Raw genomic sequence first — 20,411 nt, forward strand, 5'->3', positions numbered from 1 at the left:
ATTCAGCTCTTTCTGTCCAAGCAGGGATTGAACATCGATCCAAATTTGTCTGCGCTGAGTTTGATAAATAGACTGAATGAGTAATAAATACAGTACAATAAAGGCCTAACCACCATAACATCTTCACTTCACTATTGTTTACTAACCCTGTTTCTGCCATGTTTGTTACGTCAGTCAGTGATGCAGCAGAGAAGAGGCCGAAATGAGTATACTCCAATGGCAATGGGAAAAGAGAGAATCGGCATTCATTAGCGGGTCTGAAAAACCCACGTCATCTTGCTAATTTTGGTTGGAAAGTGGTATTTGTCTCTCTCCACTTTGGTTTTGATGTGTGTAGTCAACATAAGAAATTAATGTGGCCCCATGTCTTTCTTGACATTTCTTTTCTCCTCATCCTGCAGGATCCAGAGCCCCTCTCCTACCTGCAACATGATGATGCTTATACTTTTGACATTAGTCTATTTGTGTCTCTAAAAGGTACTGTTTCCAAAATCTCATTCAATCAACTTTAATGCTGTTATTTTGTACTGGTGTAGTAAATCACACACCCAAAACCCAACTCATGTACTTTTCCCCAGCTCCCATGCTTGCCACACAAACTAACAATCGTGAACCTAATGTTCAGACATACTGTACATAGATAGATACAAGAAGGGATGTGGATGGAAACCCATCTCCAAATTCTGTTTTTATTTTCTTATTTAACACTTTTATTGTCAAAATGTGTGTGGTATTAAGTATTAAGGGCAACTATCATCTAGAACATTTTCATCTTGTATAATGTTCATATCTTATTTGATTAAGATATCTTACTCACTGACTGAATATTACTTTTTTTTCTGAACTTTTCTTGTTACAGTTACAACACAAAAATATAAACTACAAGTAATGCAATTCCTTCAAGACTGGACAATAAGAGTACATAAGGATAATTAGCAAAGCTGTTACTTCTGTTACCATATAGCTTCTTTTACCATATACGTTTAATCCATTTTAGTTATGGTCCATTTTACTGATCTAGCTGTCAGATAAATGTATTACAATATGAAGTGCAATAACTGTCTCTATGGTATAGAATATGGAAAAAGTATATCAAAATGGAACTCAAGTACATTACTTGAGAAAATGTACCTAGTTACTTTCATCCTTTACTGAATGCTACTGCCTTAATTCAACTTTGCTATAACCCAATGTTGTACATCAGAAGTACTGTAATATGTTATAAAGTAAAAATGTATTTCAATATGAGTATAACACTTTTGCTGTTTGCATCTTAAGGACAGGGCATGAATGAGGCAGCAACCATCTGCAGATCAAACTTTAAGGTAAGAGCCTTGTGTGCTGAGCCAGATCCACTGATGATTTTGTGTAAAAAACACAACATGTAGTTTCTTGTGTTTTTGTTTTTTAATGTAATACAGGATAGTCACATAGGGACCTATTTAAACAATCTAGAACGTATGGTCTGAAGCGCTTGGTGCTAGGCCATTAAAGGCATGTCCAGTCCCTCTTTTCTAGTTAAACTGCGCACAATCTGGACAGTAAGAAAGGATAATACATCAATCTGCACATCAATCAAATCAATCAATCAATCAATCAATCAATCAAATTTTATTTGTATAGCGCCAAATCATAACCAAAGTTATCTCAAGACACTTTACAAAAAGAGCAGGTCTAGACCGACTCTTTGTTATGTTATTTAAAGAGAGGCCCAACATGAATCACCATGAGTAGCACTTAGCAACATTCGGCACATTGGCAAGGAAAAACTTCCTTTTAACAGGCAGAACCTCGAGCAGAACCAGACTCATGTTGAACAGCCATCTGCCTCGACTGGATGGGCCGAAAAGACAGAGAGAGAGAGAGAGACACACACACAGAGACAGAGAGAGAGAGGAGCTTGGTGTGTCAGATCCTCCAGGCAGTCTAAACCAATAGCAGCATAACTATGGGCTGGTCCAAGCATGAGCCAGCCCTAACTATAAGCTTTATCAGAGAGGAAGGTTTTAAGTCTACTCTTAAAAGTAGAGAGGATGTCTGCTTCCCGGACCCTCACTGGTATATTGTTCCAGAGGAGGGGGGGGCTGATAATTGAAGGCTACCTCCCACACTTCTCTTAGAGACTTAGGGTACCACAAGCAGGCCTGCATCCTGGGAGCGTAATGTTCTAGAGGGGTAATATGGCACTATGAGCTCTTTAAGATATGATGATGCCTGACCATTGAGAACTTTGTCAGTAAGAAGGAGGATTTTAAATTCTATTCTACATTTTACAGGAAGCCAGTGCAGAGAGGCTAATACAGGGGAGATGTGATCTCTCTTCCTAGTTCTTGTCAGCACACGTGCTGCAGCATTTTGTACCAGCTGAAGAGTTTTTAGTGACTTATTAGGGCAGCCTGATAGTAACGAGTTACGATAATCCAGCCTGGAAGTAACGAATGCATGGACTATTTTTTCTGGATCGTTTTGGGTTTTGACCATCTAGGGCAGTTATATCATTAGAGAAAGAATCTCTAGGTGCTTGGAGCCGAGCACAATCACGTCAGTTTTGTATGAATTAAGTAGCAGAAAGTTTGTAGTCATCCAGATCTTTATGTCATTAAGGCAGGGGTTCCCAACCCCCGGTCCGCGGACTGGTACCGGGCCGTAGGTTGTTCAGCATCGGGCTGCGAAACCCAATGGATGTCTGTGACATTCCAAACATACGCGTCAGAACCGCTGAATGGGCTGTGTGAAGTGTGCAACCGCACAGGGCCTCTATTGCTATTGTTATTATAATAATAATAATAATAATAATTATAATATGTCTTTGTCATTCACTAAAGATACATTTGAAAGAATGTAGGTTAATAATTATAGTACATAATACTGTACAACAGTTCAGTAGAAGGGAAGTGCTTTGTCCTATTTACACTACTCTAAACAACAATACATTTAGTGTTTAAATCTCATTGTGATTAATTAATTATTCATTTTAAATATTGCTGGTTAAGGCTATAAAACAGCCACCCATTGTCCAGAATCTCCGACCTGATATCGGGGTTAAACCAGCTGCCCTGGGATCAGGGCATGTGGAATCCAGTGTGAAGTGACGAGAGAGAGGAACCAATCAGGTTTGTGGCCGGCAGTATATGTGAAACTGAAACTGGTTTTTACTTTTACCAGCCTGCTGACATCAGGAACTAGTTTCTGAGAGGTGGCGATTTTCATTATGTCCCTCAGATGTCCGTGAGCCAGCCGACTGTGCAGTTTGGATTTCATCTCTCACGTTAATACCTGCTCGCGTAAATATGTTGTCCCGAACATGCAGACTGTCTTTGATGCAAATTATGTCTTTGATAAAGTGATGTCAAATGATCAGATGTAGATTCATACTTTAACGGTGCTACACTGCAGTTTGATGAGCTCCATTCGGAGTTCCTCTCTCACATGCGTAATCCCTCTCCAGCTGAGTGAAGACAGTAAATTGACTTTTAAACTTGCCTATGAGCCCCAACAGTATGTTCGTTTTTTTTAGTCAAAATTTTTTATTGAGATACAAACGAGTTGTACATGAAGCGTAGTGCTGATCAGTCACTGACATTAGAGGATATTATAAATAAACACCAAACACAGCTAGCAGTCACATATACAAAGGAAAAGTGAGAGACATGCATACATGGGAAAAAAAAGAACTATTAACTGCACATGGTAAGTTAGTGAAGCATGGACCTACAACAACAGCCTGTGTTACTGTTTAACTAAAGGTAAACAAAAAGCAAAACAATAAACAAAAAACAAAACAAAAACAAATCCATTGTAAAACAATCCCTACCCTGTCACTGCCAGTGATGACGTGAAATAATTTCCCCAGCCCCATTAAAGACCTAGTTGTACATCTAAAAGAGAGAGATGATGAAGATGCATCTGAATCATGGTTTTAAAGGTTGTGTACAGAGTTCAGAAAGGGTCCCCAAATTTCAATAAAATGCAAACTTGAACGTTGAGTGAGAATCTTATTTTCTCTAGCTGTAAGCAAGCCATAATTTCTGCCAACCATTGTGCATGCGTGGGCGGGGTAGCATCTCTCCATCTGAGCAGCACGGTATGCCTGGCCAGAAGGGAAGCAAAGGCCAGGGTCTGCTGTTTTTGTGTTGATAACTGTACCACTCCTCCAGTGACCCCAAACACAGCAACAAGAGGATTGGGTTTCAATTTAACGTTAATTATCTTGGATATAGTGTCAAATACCTCTGTCAACTATTTATTAAGACTAGGGCATTGCCGGTACATATGAACAAGTGATGCTTCTGCATTCTTGCATTTGTCACAGTACGGGTCGATGTCGGGATAGAAATGAGACAGTTTGACTTTAGAGATATGAGCTCTGTGAACCACTTTAAACTGGATTAGGCAATGTTGAGCTAAGAGAGAAGTTGTGTTAATGCGCTTTAGTATAGAGCCCCAAGTGTCTTCAGATAAAGACAGGCCCAAGTCTTTCCCCATGATCTTTTAAGTACGTCTGTAGTGTCCCGCTTTAGGTCTGCCACCATGCTATACAGCACTGAGATGAGTCTTTTCCGAAATGGGTTCAGAGACAGGACCGAGTCAACAATGGTTATTTCTGCTGACAAGGGGATATGGGAAAACTTTGAGATGAGAAACAGTCTTGCTTGTAAATATCTAAAGAAGTCAGACTTTGGTAGATTCAACTTTTTGCTTAACTGCTCAAATGATGCTAATTTATTGTCTATAAACAGATCTTTAAAGTGTATAATACCCTTCTTGTGCCATTCACGAAAAATGCGTAGTCATGCATAGAAAGTTCAAAAAGGTGGTTTGTTTTAACAGGGCTTAGAAGAGAAAATCTGTCTAGCCAAAATAATTTCCTGAATTGGGCCCATATTCTTAAAGATTGTTTACAAGGTTCTCTTTGAATAAATCTTTATATTTACGAGTGACTGAAATACCCAAATAAGGTCTAAAAAAAATCTAAATCTAATGAACGTGCTATATTGTTGATGGGGAAGATTTCACTTTTATGGAGATTTAGTTTATACCCAGAGTGTTGACCAAACTGGCCGAGCAGTGATAAGACATGGGGTAGTGAGGTTGTCGGGTCAGAGATGAACAGCAAGAGGTCGTCGGTGTAGAGAGAGACCTTGTGTTCTCTGCCATCCCTCTTAACACCAGATATGCCTGTACAACTACGGAGGGCAATGGCTAGTGGCTCAATAGCTAAATTGAACAGCATTGGGCTCAGAGGACAGCCCTGACGGGTTCCTCAATGTAGATTAAATGGTTTTGACCGCTGGGAGTTTGTACGGATAGAAGCAGAGGGATTAGAGTATAACAACTTAATCCATGAAGTGAAAGTTGGACCAAAGCCAAATTCGTCTAAGGTAGCAAATAAATACTTCCATTCGACGCGGTCGAAAGCTTTCTCAGCGTCCAGGGAGACAACACACTCAGGGGTCTCCTCAGGGGACGTATAGATAATATCAAATAAACGCTGTATGTTAAAATAAGATTGTCTGTTTTTTATAAAGTCAGTTTGGTCTTCTGAAATGACTGTGGGAAGTGTGTTTTCTAATCTGCGAGCTAAGATCTTGGCTAGGATTTTCTAGTCTGTATTTAGGAGAGAGATGGGTCTATAAGTGGCACAATCCAGTCGGTCCTTTTCTTTCTTAGCTATGAGAGTAATATAAGCCTCATTAAAGGATGGAGGGAGAGAGCGCTTTGTGTGGGATTCAGACAGAATAACTGTGAAGAAAGTAAAGAGGACATTTTTTTGAAAAAGTCGACTGGAAAGCCATCAGGGCCAGGACATTTGCCAGACTGCATTGAAGAAATGGCTGAGATGACTTCTGCTTGGGTTTTAGGCTCTTCCAGCCTCTTTCTACAGTCTGGGTATTAAAAGATTTCTTAGGAAGTCAATAGTAGCATTATAGTTAACATGAGACTCTGAGACGTAGAGCTGCGAGTAGAAGTCTTTGAAAGCATCATTTATTTCTAAGTGGTCTGAAGTTTTGAGACCATTGGACAGCTGTATCTCAGGCATACTTTGTTTAACTCTGTACCCTTTGAGTTGATTGGCGAGCAGTTTTTCAGGCTTGTCGCCTGTAAATTTTCAGTGTAATGAGTTGAGAGAAGATCTAATGGGGTTTGAAGTTATAAGTGTTTTATAAAAGTCTGGGTTTCGAGTCTGGGCATAATGTTAATCGATGTTTTCAATTTGGTCAGCCAGCTCTGATCACTCTCTACAGGACCTTCTTTTTAGTTGAGCGGAGTATGATATGATCTGTCCCCTGAGATAGGCTTTAAGCGCGTCCCACACAATCAAACTAGACATGTCAGATGATGTATTCATGGTAAGAAAAAAGGCAATCTCTTCCTCCATGAATTTGACAAGTTTGTCATCTGACAGTAAAGTTGTGTCAAGTTGCCACTGCCTGCTTCTTTGTGGGAGGCCATACAGGGATAAGATCATAGTGACGGGAGCATGATCAGAGATAATTATACTTTCATAAACACAGGAATGGACAAGCGGAAGAAGCTGGCTATCAAGAAATCCATATTTAGAGAGGAATGCTTGAATAAGAGAGGCTGATTTGCTTATTGTAGTATTATTGGGAGAGGATCAATCTAAAACTGGGTCTAACCAACAGTTGAAATCACCTCCGAATATGACGGAGTGTGTGTTAAGGTCTGGGAGTTGTAAAAACAGTTTCTCAAAAAAGGAGGCGTCATCTGAGTTAGGGGCATAGACATTTACAAAAAGTTGTGTATTATACAGTTTTCCAGAGACGATGACATAACGACCGAACTACATTATGAGGATGAAAAGAGATATTTTGATTAATAAGTATTGAAACCCCCCTGGCTTTAGCCTGAAAGGAGGAGTGAAAAAGTTGTCCTCTCCAACACATTATCTGAGCTGCGAATGTGAGTTTCCTGGAGGAACACTATTTCTGTCTTAAGCTGTTTGAGGTGTGAGAAGACCTTTCTTCTTTTAATAGGATGATTAAGAAATTTTAGGTGCCTATCCATACAGCTTGACAAAGAGGGTTGAATTGTAAAAATGGTAGACCATAGAGAAGTTTAATGTTAAAACTATAAAAGGTGAGAACTGGAATTATGAGACTGGTACCAAAAGTTGGAGTAATATAGACTGCTAAGTCATCACAGGCAGTGACTTTACCCCTTACCTCCCTTCCCTCCCCAAATAAGACAGCTGCTAAAAAAGAAAGCAGCAAGCTCTTCACAACCAACTTCAAAACAAACACACTTCCTATCTTACACTAAATAAGGTGTTGCTCCAGTAAAAGAGGGAAAGAAACGTACGTAAATGCCCTTATAAAATTATGTTCTGGCTTAATTGTTTCATATTAGTGGAACTAATACTACCCCATCATAGGGCGTCAGGAGTTAAGCGAGCAATCAGAGCCACAATTATAGGTAATGAAATTGAATACGAACAAGTAAATGCTGGTCCACCATAACTGAACTCAATATTTTGGTGAGCAGAGGGAACTGAACACAGTAGTAATCTATGGTAAGAAGAAGGTATACATAAACATATATTTCTAGTCCCTGACTTAGTTATAAACCGCATGTTGATATTAACAAAGAACGCAGAACAGAGTTACTCACGTGCAGGCTGAATGAGTGACATGTTTATATTGACGTAAAGCGTGCAGACTAGTACTGCAAGTGTAAAGCATCGTCCAATAAACCGCTGCAAACATCGCTACCTCTTTTAGTGTCCAGATTGACCAGTCTGCCCGATCAGGTAGATAATGGTGGCTGAGGAAGGCCATCGATGTATTTTTGCGCCTCCCCAACGGAGCTTATCCACTTTCTGGCTCCGCTCTGCAGTGTGAGGCGAAGCCGCGCCGGGTAGAGTAGAGCAGGCTTTAGTCCACGCTCGTAAAGTTCTGCCATGACGGCCTTATATTCTGCTCGCTGGTTGATGATTTCTGGACTGAAGTCTTCCACAACACGTACTGTTTGGCCACGATATTGGAGTTTCCCTCTCCGCCACGCTTCTCTCATGAGGAGCTCCTTCGTCTGGTACCGGTGTAACTGTAGAATGACCGGGCGCGGTTGCTGTCCGGGGGCCGGTTTAGCAGCCAGCGAGCGATGGGCTCTGTCAATATCAGGGGGGGTTGACAGCGTCTCAGATCCAAAAATCTCGCAAAGCACTTTAGAGAAGTATTCAATGGGGTATCCGCTTTCAATTGACTCTGGTAGGCCAAGGATGCGTACATTTTGGCGTCTGCTGCGGCTTTCCAGGTCAGTCACTTTAGCCTTTAGTTTCATGTTGTCCTCGTACAGGGTTGAACAGACGCCTTCGAGGTCCAAAACCCACTGGCTAAGGTCTTCACTTGAGAGCTCAAGGGAGGAGACACGTTGGCCATTTTCTTCCACCGCGAGTCGTGTCTGGTCGAGTTTGGAGTCAAGTTGAGAGAAGGAAGTTCTAAATTCAATGGCTATCTCCTCCCGGTGATTTTCAAGCAGCGTGGTAATGGCGTCCAGCGTGAGGGTAGCCTCGTCTTTTTTGCTCGGTTTAGTGGATTTGGAAGCCATTAGAAAGGATTTTAAGGTAAATTGAGGGAAAAAACAATAAAATATTGAATTATTCCTGGAATTGTAGGGGATTAGAGGGCTGGGTGGTATGGAAAGTTAAGAATTTACCGGAGCACCTAAGCAGAACGTCTACTCCATCTGCCTGACACCCGGAAGTTCCAACAGTATGTTCTTGTACGTGTCCTACTTTCGTAATCCACAGGTAAAGTCATCTATATATATATATATATCTATAAGAATCTCATATACATAGGCCTATATATATATATATATATATATATATATGTGTTTGTGTGTTTTTTTTTTTTTTCCCTTCCTGTCCCCCAAAATGTCTTGCGGGCCTGATGAGACCTCCTGGCGGGCCGCATCTGGCCCACGGGCCGTATCTTCTGCCGTAGGGCCTTCCTGTATTTATAAAGACTATTTTGCCAGAGTAAACGAGACTCTTCTGTTTTGGTGGATCGCCACATTCTTTCAAATTTACGCAACCTTTGCTTCAGGTTACGAGTTTCCGAGTCATACCATGGAGCTAGCCTCTGTCGTTTAATAATCTTCTTTTTTTAAGGGTGCAATCGAATCTAGAGTACTTCTCAGCAAACCTGCAGTACTATCAACAAACTGATCAAGCTGGGAGGGACTAACATTAGCATAAGAACTTTCTGTAGTAAAGAGATGTAGTAAAGAATTAAAAGCAGCTGGAATTGCTTCCTTAAATTTAGCTACAGCCCTCAGACAAACATCTTGTGAGTACATTTTTGTTAACTGGAGAGTAGTCGGTTAATAGGACATTGAATGTGTAGCGGCTCAAAGGACCAATAATTAATAACAAATTAATATCAAATTATGTAACAATAATCCATAACTCCAAGTTTTGCATCATTATTACAGACATTGGTGTAAAAGCTGAAGAGGAGTGAGGGCACTCATCTTCGGCTCCTAGAAACGATTAGTTCATTACTAAATGACAGAATTTAGGTTTACCATAAATTCAATGTTGGACGCCACCCAATTTTTACAAAACAGGAAAACATATAATTAGTTATTAATTAATTTAGACTTGTGATCTCAGGGTTGCTACAAGGTTCTTGGCCATGGTGTACAGTGACTTTACCATTTCATACACACACAAATCACAGAATCAAGGTCTTTATAAATGAAATATTTATTAAACTACTAACTACATGACTAAACTAGTAAATAGAAAATACATGAATGAGGAATAAATGAGTGAGCACAATGAATAGGTTGCACAAAGAACAATCTCAAAATAGGATTGACATTAAGTCAAGTCAAATCAGTGACCGTATCTTTGGAGCTTTATCAATTGATTGAATGTATAAAACACCATTCAGCAGTGGAGAGTTTGAGGAGCATCATGGAAGATTGTGAAGCAATTTAATATTAGGTTTAACTATAATTTTGATTAACGATCCTAGTTTAGGTCTAATACTTCTCACTATACTATACTACTTCTCAATTGGTAATTTAGCATCGATTGTCTGACACCAACTCTTAACACTTGAAATAGTATTGTTCACCTGACAATGGGCAGACTGCAGGCTTTGAGTCTGTGTCACTCTATCTCTCTCAGCAGCAGCTGGAGCATCTCTTCATGTCCTCTGGCTGAGGTGGTCATAATGGCAGCTTTGCCATATTCAAAGTCTCTTCCGTTCAAAGTCCTTGTCTCTAACGTCATCTTCATTCAAAAGCTTTACTCAATAGTTGCAAGATTTGACTCTCAGGCAAGTTCAGTGCAACTTAGGATTCAGGATTCAGGAGTCGCAGCAGGCGCGATTTTTCTGGCCCAGCATTCTGCAGGGCAGCATCGAGGTGAGAACCAGAGGCGAAAGAGCACAAGCAGCAATAAGGGATCCACGCTGGCAAAAGTTCTAATTGTTCTGAAATCAGAAGTTTCCTTCATGGGTTGGTTGGATGTCCCTTCCAACATGCTTGGTTCACCTTTTTAATTCCCATATATGCCATATTTGAAAGTTTTGCTCTCTCTCCTTTGAAATAAGACCAAATACTTAATATCACTCACCGAATAAAACTTGATCCATTGAAATAAAAGTATTAAACAATTTCAACAACCACATAGATGACAACCTTAGTAGTTATGACAAATATGTATACCTGAACACATACATTTTATATATATGCATCTGTATACCCTTTGTACACCAAATGAGTGAAATAACTTTAATAGTCTCATCAATGCTCCCTCTACCACCGGAATGTGTCTGTGTCCTGTGACGTGCAGAGGTGCTCAGAGAGATCTTGCAGGCAGATAAATTCACACAACATACAAAACACAGGAAAGGCAACTATTGTCAATTAGTGTCCTTATCAACCAATTCTTGTTGATTCCCTTTGTTTTGCCTGAGGGTTGTTAAGTCCATAAGAAAGTGTTTATTTGTTAATCCCTTGTTAGGGGGTCCATGGCTCCCACCCAGGCGTGACTAGAGAGGTATAAGGGTTATTGCTGTTTAACCCCTTTATCTTCTGAAAGGTCATTTCCTGAGGTGTCTGGGGACCAGGGATACCACTGGGAAGCATTACTTTTGTCATCTTTATGACTTTGAGTGCAAAGCCCATGAGGAGGTGTCAGGATGTCTTCTCAACATCCTCCCTAGGCTTAAGCACTAATGGGCACATGCATTCCTATCGGAGACTTTAGGAAAAATGTTACAGAAATATAAGTCTAACATGATAATGTAAAATAATTCAGATAATAGAATACGTATTAATTAAGGGTTTGGCCTATAGGTTTATGAATTGTCTGTTTCTTGAACAACTGAAATTCAGAGAGTCACAGAACTGTAGTATCTGTAGGCAAGGGGGGGATGGGAGGGAGAGTGGACAGATAACACTCATCCTCTATGTACATTTAGAATCAAAAATAAACATTAAGCATCAGTCCAGTATCTTCAGTTGGTTATTACACATAACATATTAGTAAATGTACATTTTAATCATAAAGTTATTTATTTTCATACAGTTTTTGGATATCTCCATCTTGTTGCTCAAGTGAGTCTTTTGATGTTAGCCAGAATGTAAGTTGTAAGTTTGAATTCACTGTAATAAAAGGCCTGGGTCGGGGGGCAACATAGGGTGACCATATTTTCAAATCTCCAAATAGGGACACTTTGATTTTACCGCAAACCCACATGTATGAGCTCATGGTACAATTGGATATTTCATCAGTGCAACTTTCATCAGTACACCATGGAAAGTGCCTCAGCAAATGAAAAATCATGTCTCCCAAGATCAACCGAAAATTTACATTTACATTTACATTTGAAAAATGTAACTATATAACACCAGTAAAACACAAAACATATTAATTTATTTATCACCAGATCGGTAATTTCTATTTAAGGATTGTAGAAATGTAGAATCTATAGAAAGGGACGTGGATTTAAGGGATTGCAATTGCTTTGGTTTCTGTTTGTTGTATACTTGTAGTCTGAGTAATATTGACCAATCACGTATCAGCAGACTGCGAAATATGCAGTGTTACGGCCTCTGTTACACACACAAAACAGCTCTCGTGACCGAACACATAAAGGACGCCATGACCCAGAGCTCAAAGTTGAACCATAATTTTATTATAACGAAATACCTTTAAGTAGAAGAAAATATTAGAGTTACAAACAAAAGGGGTTGGAGATCCCGGCCAAAAAGAACAAAAGATGCAGTTGGCCGTCGCTCTCAGACCATCCCCCTTCACTTCCTAAAAGAAACACTATCTAACGAAATAAGAATTCGAAAATTAAACTACCGGGAAGCTCCAACCCAAACTAAAATAACAAACTAAAACAACAAACCCCAGTATGCTACCCGTGCATGGGAAAAGAGAGAAAAAACCTGTAATTTAGGGAAAAGAAAGATTTCCCACAGAACTGCGCCTGGGCATGTGATGCGGCGTCTTTCCTCCTTCCTTTTCCACTGGCCTCCTTTTATTCCCCCACCTCTCTGATGAGGAGGCGGTCCTATCGCGGATGCTCAAGTTGTTCTGCTGTTACCTAGCGGTAGAGGGAGAACCAGAGAGGGAGAGATAGAGCAAACAGAGTGGCCGGCACGTAACAGCAGGAAAACATTCTGTGTGGAGAGCAAAAGCAGGCAGATCCCATCAGCGTCATCTGACAATGATTTACCTTCTCATTAATCTCTAAAAACAGATGTCTGTATGTAAGTTCAGCCAACAATCCGTACTAGATCTAAAATTCAACTTGAGATAAATTCCCTTGACGCTGTGTCACGAAAGCCGATCAGTGTTCAGATTTCCCGACCTCATTGAATGCATCATCAGATGATCGTGCCGATCTCCGTTCAGTATTTTAAAAGTAATTTTGTTCTCCTCTTGATGACAGACCTGACAAAGCTTCATTTTGACTTGTTACTAATCTGCATCATGATGTTGAAATTTCGGCAAAGCTCGAAGACCTGTTAATTAAAGTACATCACAGGAAAAGCGGGTTCTTTTTCTGTAAACAATGCAGCACGTGGAAAAGGAAGGCTTGACTGGAAGAAGTTTTAACAAAAACAAGGTAGGCCTGGAAATACCTTGAGGCCAATATAACTTAAACAGATAAATGACAACATAAAAATGGCATGACAGTTTGCCTACCTGATGTTATGCAGAAGGTCCTGTCAGTATGATAAGATGGGCATTAGTGATGTTTTCTATTGGTTAAAACAGCAACAGCCTTGGCAGTGACATTGATTGACATACAGACAAAACAGTGTTGTAAGCATGGTGCATCATTTCTATTTCAATTGGTCAAAATCAGGACAGGGCCTGTTCAAAACCGGGACATATTAGTGTTTTAGAGATATTTATCAGGACACGGGACACGGAGCATGAAAGCGGAATGGTCCTGATCAAATCAGGATGTATGGTCATCCTAGGCAGACACATTCTCTATAACATTAACATTAACATTGTGACTGGGAACCTGCTCACAGGGAAGCGCAAAGGAGTGTGTAGGTCTGTGTAACTCTGGCTTGTTAGGTTTTACGACTTACAAACTTAGCCATATTACCAGACAAAAGAGCTGCAGGGGTCCAGAGAAAGCTACTAGTCCGCCATTTCGTTTGAATTGCGCGCAATGCATCTCGGGATACAGTGAATCCATTGGGTGGATCCTTCGCAGCTAGGGAAACGGAGGACGCATTTGTTGGCCGCATCTGAAGGAGCCTCTGAATTGGGACAGTCTTATATATTTATATGTATATATAGTGTATATATATTTTTTAATATAATAATTTAATAATCAATTAATACGTACTTAATAATATATTCTATACAATATAATTATATATAATATATATTAGAATATATATGTATATTATTTTATAAATATCTACATAAATCTATATAATTATTATCTATTATATTAGAATATAATCATAAAATTCATCATGTTCATCTATGGTCCGGTAAATGTAAATGAAATGTATATGGATGTAGTACTCAATAAAGTTTAAACAAAAAAACCTAATGTAAACAAAGCAAGCATGACGTGATGAAAAAAAATGCAAGTAAGTTTACCTTAATTAACATGTAGTTAATTACTGCTGTGGTTATTTATAGTCATTCATTTTCTCTTTCACAAAACTTCAACGTTTGTTAATCAGTATGTGTAACTTTTACACTGCAACTTTGCACAGCCCTGCTATAGGGTCTTTTTGTACATAATGTGTGACTTAAATAAGCATTTATTCCCAAATTTGTAAACAAAATTACATCATGGTAACCATTTTACATGCTATAAGAAATGACATAGGGCAAGTGTATTTTGAATTGCCTTTAAAAATAGAAATTGATTGATTCTCTATAAGATTTCACAATTCAGATATACATTTTTCATGTCAAACACAATTATATACAAAGGAAAAACACATCTAAAAACCAAGAAAATTTCGCCATTTTTCTTGATAAGATAAGATACTTTATTAATCCCAAAGGAAATTACAGTGCCAGATAGCTATAATGCAGTACAATACAAATCATACAAAATACAAACAACAACTCAAATATAAAATATGAAATGTATGTGTTAATGCACAAGAGACAGTGCCTAACCGAAAAATCTATAAAAGTAGGCAGGAAGTAATGGTGGCAGGTAAATTGACAGTTATTACAAAGTAAGAGATTTTATTGCACAAGATTATTAGTTATTAAGAGTATTTTATTCCTCCTGATACTGCACATGGTACTAATAAATAATACATAGGCGGAAGTATTGCACAAGATGATGCATTCTTTAAATATCAACATGGGCAAGCTGGGTCAGAACAGTACTACACAGAACGCAGCTGTCTAGCTGTCAGACACAGAATCAAGGTTCACAGTGTATGTTATACATTACAGAAAGAACTCCCTCTCACAGAGACAAAGCAAGGTGTTATTGTTATGACTTTAGCTGAGGCGCCTGGCTATCTCGAGTTTACCCCTTTCTACAGAGCTCTTCGCCCAAGACAAGGCCACTAACTATCTCTCTCAGATAGAAGCAACAACAGTAATTCATGCACAAGACCCTGTCTCCTAGTCCCTAGACCCTATCCTAGTCTCCTTAAATTACAAAACCACCACCACTGACTTCTGACCCCACGCTCAACGCCAGTGAGCTCTGTTAATCATCATTATCTTTAGCTTCTTTGTCTCTGTTATCTTAATCTTTTATTCTCAGTGTAATGTTATATATTATAATTTCATAAATATAATTATAAATACATATACATTTTAGTATTAACCATAATAGTATTACTACGATTAATTTTCAGAGCCAACAACCTAATCACCACAAATTTATTTCTTTTTGTTATTATTATTATTATTATTATTATTATTATTATTATTATTATTATTCCTTTTTGTTTGTTTGTTTTTTCCCTCTTTAGAAAATCTTATTTACGCATTTATTGATCATTATTCTATTTCTATCTATTTATAATTTATTTATAACATTGTATAATATGTAATATTGTATATTATAAACTAACAATTAGAAAAACCCTCATTATCAATACACATGCAGTCATGCAGTCATATTGCAGGCATGCACGTATATATATATGTTGGTTTGTTTTGTTTTGCTTTGTCCTGTTTTGTTTTCTTGTTTCTTTTCTTTTCTTTTTACTATTATTGCTGCTTTTAGTATTTCCAAAGCCAATAACCTAATCAATTTTATTTCTGGCTTTTACTTTATTTTTATTTATATATATTTTTATTTTTTATTTACATGATATTTTCATCATTTACTCTGCGTACAAGATCTCTTATTTTGAATGGAAATATATTAACTAAATGCATTAACTACAACAACATAACTATGTATGTATGTATATGTGCATGTAACACAGCCCAAGCTTTCTGCAACAAACACCAAAGTAATTGCTGTTAAAAAATTGTTATTGCTATGATTGCCACTATATTTTATTATTAAAATTATAATGATAATAATTATTCAGTTATTATTACTATTATTACTATCATTATTATCATTATAGATTAATATGTCCGATTACTATTGTTATTATTATTATTATTTATTTGATCATTTATGTATTTCTTTATTTTTATCCCCACCTGCTTTTCTTACGACATTTTTATTTATGATTTTCTTTGGTGACTTTGATTAAAAATATCCATATCTCTTAAACATATAGGTCAGGGGTACTCAATTAAACTTGAAAGAGGTCCAGTTGGAGATTTTTTTTCTGAAGCAAAGGTCCAGAACATCATAATTTCTGACCTGCGTTATGATTCAGTACCATACATTTATACATTTTGAACATCTGTCAAATCAAATAAAGAAAATACAATTAGGCTAAATAGTTTTTACAACAACGCTAATAACTTTTACACAGAGCTCTCATAATTTAACAATAATAATAATGAATACTTCAATATTGGTAAGGAAATATAGTGTGTGTTTGTATGTTGGGGGGTGTCCCCCAGGAAATTTTGAGTGTCAAAACCTTTATTTCCTGTATTTTGGGTTTATTTTATGCCCCAGTTTGTGATGGAAGTGTCTTTATTTGTAAATGAAAACAAATAATATAATGTCTGGTACTACTGGTAGTATAATGTTGTCCATGCAGAAATCAAATGAAAGAGAGAGACAGCTTTACCTCTTCTTTACTTAAGCTGCTATCTCTCTGCCTCCTGACAGAATAATCAAGATTTGACCATAATAGGGGGATTCACTTTATATTTTATTTCATGTTTGCCAAATTGTATTATATGTTTTGCCGAAATGCAGTTGCATTAGTCTTTTTTCTCATGGTGAGTCATAGTGAGTTTTAAAACGGGCAATTACTATGAAATAAATGATATTTAAACGCACTGTACACTGACGGACTGCTGGAGAGAGCGAGAGCGAGGGGGAGAGAGAGAGGGCACATACCGGTACATATAAGAACAGAAGTGCGGAAATAAGAGGAAAACTAGTCATGATGATGAAGCCTGATGTTGCTCTGTGCAACTCTCAGGTTTATCAATGAAATGTTTGAACTAAACTGCAGCCTGGAGTCTCTGTTAACAGAGACAAACGGAGTGACAGTGTCAGACAATGTCCGCGTTTAATAATCGCCACAGTCACGGAACACATACGAGTCTGTCCAGTCTTAAAAGCTCGGTTTTCTCAACTGCTCTCATTTTACACCACGCCATGTCTGCTTTTCCCTAGCTCACTTATTTTCTCCCACTGTGTCTCTGTAACTCTCTTGTCGGCTGAATCCTCAGTCTATATCTGTATTCTCACACACCCACTGGGTCAGTCGCGATCTGAGTGACAGATTTGATTGGCTGAGTAACGTCACGTGTGATGATTTACAACAAATTCATTGGTCTGCGAGTTTCTTGGACCCCCAAAGACAAAAAAGCTGCGCAGGCTAAAATAGATGCACCTGTCAAAACTGTAAATAGGTCCGGGTCCGAAGACGACGGCAGTTGGGTCCGGATCCGGACCGCGGTCCGCCGTTTGGGGACCGCTGCTCTAGGGGCCGGGGGTCTCTCCGATGCCCCCGTCCGGCCTCGCCCCTCATTGCTATACAACATTTTGAGTAATTATCATAATGCTCATTATCATAATACACAATACTATATTGTACATTATATCATATTATATATTATATTATATCGTATTGTGGTAACATATCATTATATTGTTATATTATATTTGGTTGTTGCTTATGTAATTAGGTTAAACTATATCATTATACTATATATAATATTTATGATAATTATTATACCACCCTATAATACAATAACATCACACCTAGTTATTCATTTCTGTATTTTATTCACTTATTTCTGTGCCACAACTGCCATACCCCCCACCTGTCCGGGATCCTCAACACAAACTGAACCTCTCATACAAACATCCAGCCACCCACACACACACACACACGCACACACACACACACCATACCTGACGTATATGCTTCTATGCTATTGGGGTTTTTTTTGGTTGGTTTGTTAGTTTGTTCTGTTTATTTGTTTGTTTGTTTTCTGTTCAATGTCTCTATCTTGTTTGTCATGTTAATCCACAAATTAAAAAAAAAAGAAAAATATATCTTTTTACAATAGTTAAAAAATGTGCCATTAATTTACGATTAATTGCGAGTTAACTATGGACAACCATGCGATTAATTGCGATTATGCAGTACGGTGATGAAAAGTCCCATCATGCTCCATCTTTTCTCCTGCTGAACGGGGAGGACTTATACAATTTTAGGGCCACAGGTAGAAAAGACTTCCTGTGGCGCTCAGTGCTACTCCTCAGTGGTCTCAGTCTACCGGGTGGCTGTGGCTCAGTGGTACAGTCTGTCATCTTTCAATCAGAAGGTTGGAGGTTCGATCCCCAGCTACAGTGTCCTTGGCAAAACACTGAACCCCAAATTGCTCCCGGTGGCATAGCCAATGGGTATGAATGTGATAAGTGATTGACAGTTGGGCACTTTACGTAGCAGCCTCTGCCATCAGTGTATGAATGGGTGAATGTGATAAAAGCAGCTTTGAGTGGTCGCAAAGACTAGAAAAGCGCTATGAAAGTACAGAACTTCTGCAGGTGACAGGACTGTCTGGTGTGTCTTGACTGAATTTCTCCTTGTGAAGAAAACTGGCTGGACCAGGGGTCCATTTCAGAAAGCAGGTTTAGTGAAAACCCCGAGTTTGTTAACCCTGAAATGAGGGAAACCTCGGGTTTGCCGTTTCAGAAAGAGAGGTTACTTTAACTCTGAGTTGGTTACTATGGTAACTGTGTCTGTGAACCTAACATGGTCGGAAGCAGGTTTTCTTCAGGAAACTCAGAGTTTCGCTGTGTCTCCTCCCTCGAGGCTATAAAACCCTCATTCGACTTCCTCATTCATTCAGCCCATATGACACGCGTTTGAGCAGTTACCGAATTAAAAAATAAATATTGCGTCTCTGTGGTGCTCTGACCCCTTTGCAAAAGTCTTTTATAATTATGATAAAAAAAATCAAAAGACAAATCTGTGTCAAAGTCATCTTTAGATTTTCCACCACCACTGCCGAAAGCACTCAAATAAGACTAAAACTATCACAATTCAGTTTAATCAACATAAATTATAATGTATGTGAATTCAGCATCATGTTAGGGATAAAGCTAATGCACACTAAAACAGCCACTGACTGATATTTCATTTGTTTAATATTTAAAATATGATTGAATTGAGGTTCAGCCATGAGCCTGTTCTGCCTGAGCCACACCTTTGAATGATGTTCTGGTATTTTATTTTTAACTGCTTCCATGTACGTTTTTCTCCTGCTGGATTTCTCTTAAGTTAATATAAATTTTAGCTTCTCTTCCAGTCGTGATTAAATATTAAATAAATAGACCAGTTCAAACTTGCGAATTTACTCGAGCAGCAATTTCTTCCTACATCGCTTCTCTCTCTTTTGCAGCTGCAGTCGTGTTACTTTATTTTTCTTAAAACATGCTCGTATTCGCTGTACATCCGCGTGTGGATTTCGAGCTCCACTGGTGTGACGTAGGAGGACCTCTTTTTGTGTACCTTTGCCATGGTAAATCGTGGTATCGGGGCTCCATTAATGCTGGCTTTTTATAGTCAGTGTGCACACACTTAACTCCAGCTGAACCTACCTGGCTTCACTCTCATATGGTCAGACAGAGGTGCTAAAGCTAGTGTCAAGAGAGAAGGAGGGGGTCTGGCTTTGTTTGTGGGCTGGAGATGGTGTTGTCCTGCTCGTGCTGCTGTCAAGGAGAAGATGTGTTGTCTAGATATTGAATTATTGTCAGTTGGTATGTGACCATACTATGTACCAGAGAAGTCAGTCATATCATAACAATACTGATGTACATCCCACCGAAGGCAACTGCTGAAGTTCCATGTGAAGTTCTCCATGAAATAGTTGCCAGGATTCAGACTAAACATCCTGAGGCACTTTTAATTATATCAGGAGACTTCAATCATGTGAAGAAGGTTGAGGCCATTCTAAACAACCCAGATCATCCACTTCATAACACCTTGATGGATCAAAGAAACAACGGTGGTGGACGGCTTCTCTCTCTTCACTGCAGGATGGAGAGATATAGAAGATCTTGTGTATCCACAGCCATCAGACTTTTTCATTCTTCAGTAAATGGCAACCCTGGCACTTGTCTGAGATGCCAGACAAGTTAATTTCCCTTTGGGGATCAATAAAGTTATTGTTATTGTTATTGTTATTATCCTGTTAAGGGTCGTGGGGGGCTGGAACCTATCCCTGCTGTCATTGGGCGGGAGTCAGGGTACACCCTGGACTGATCGCCAGTTAGACAACCATTCACGCTCACACCCACACCTACAGG

General features: G+C 38.7%; 1 protein-coding gene across 1 annotated transcript in view; it reads left to right on the top strand.

The window, feature by feature from the left end:
• The window catches only part of fah (fumarylacetoacetate hydrolase (fumarylacetoacetase)), a 66,709-nt gene that overhangs the window by 35,012 nt on the left and 11,286 nt on the right, over nucleotides 1–20,411 (top strand). The window contains exons 10-11 of the mRNA XM_069662544.1: nucleotides 402–477; nucleotides 1,279–1,325. Of these exons, the coding sequence (XP_069518645.1) occupies nucleotides 402–477; nucleotides 1,279–1,325 (123 nt within the window). The remainder of the gene's footprint in view (nucleotides 1–401; nucleotides 478–1,278; nucleotides 1,326–20,411) is intronic.

Source organism: Semicossyphus pulcher, unplaced genomic scaffold (assembly GCF_022749685.1).
Source record: "Semicossyphus pulcher isolate SPU_LCO1_2020_fin unplaced genomic scaffold, fSemPul1.0.p SCAF_1, whole genome shotgun sequence".
In the NCBI taxonomy this organism is placed as follows: Eukaryota; Metazoa; Chordata; class Actinopteri; order Labriformes; family Labridae; genus Semicossyphus; species Semicossyphus pulcher.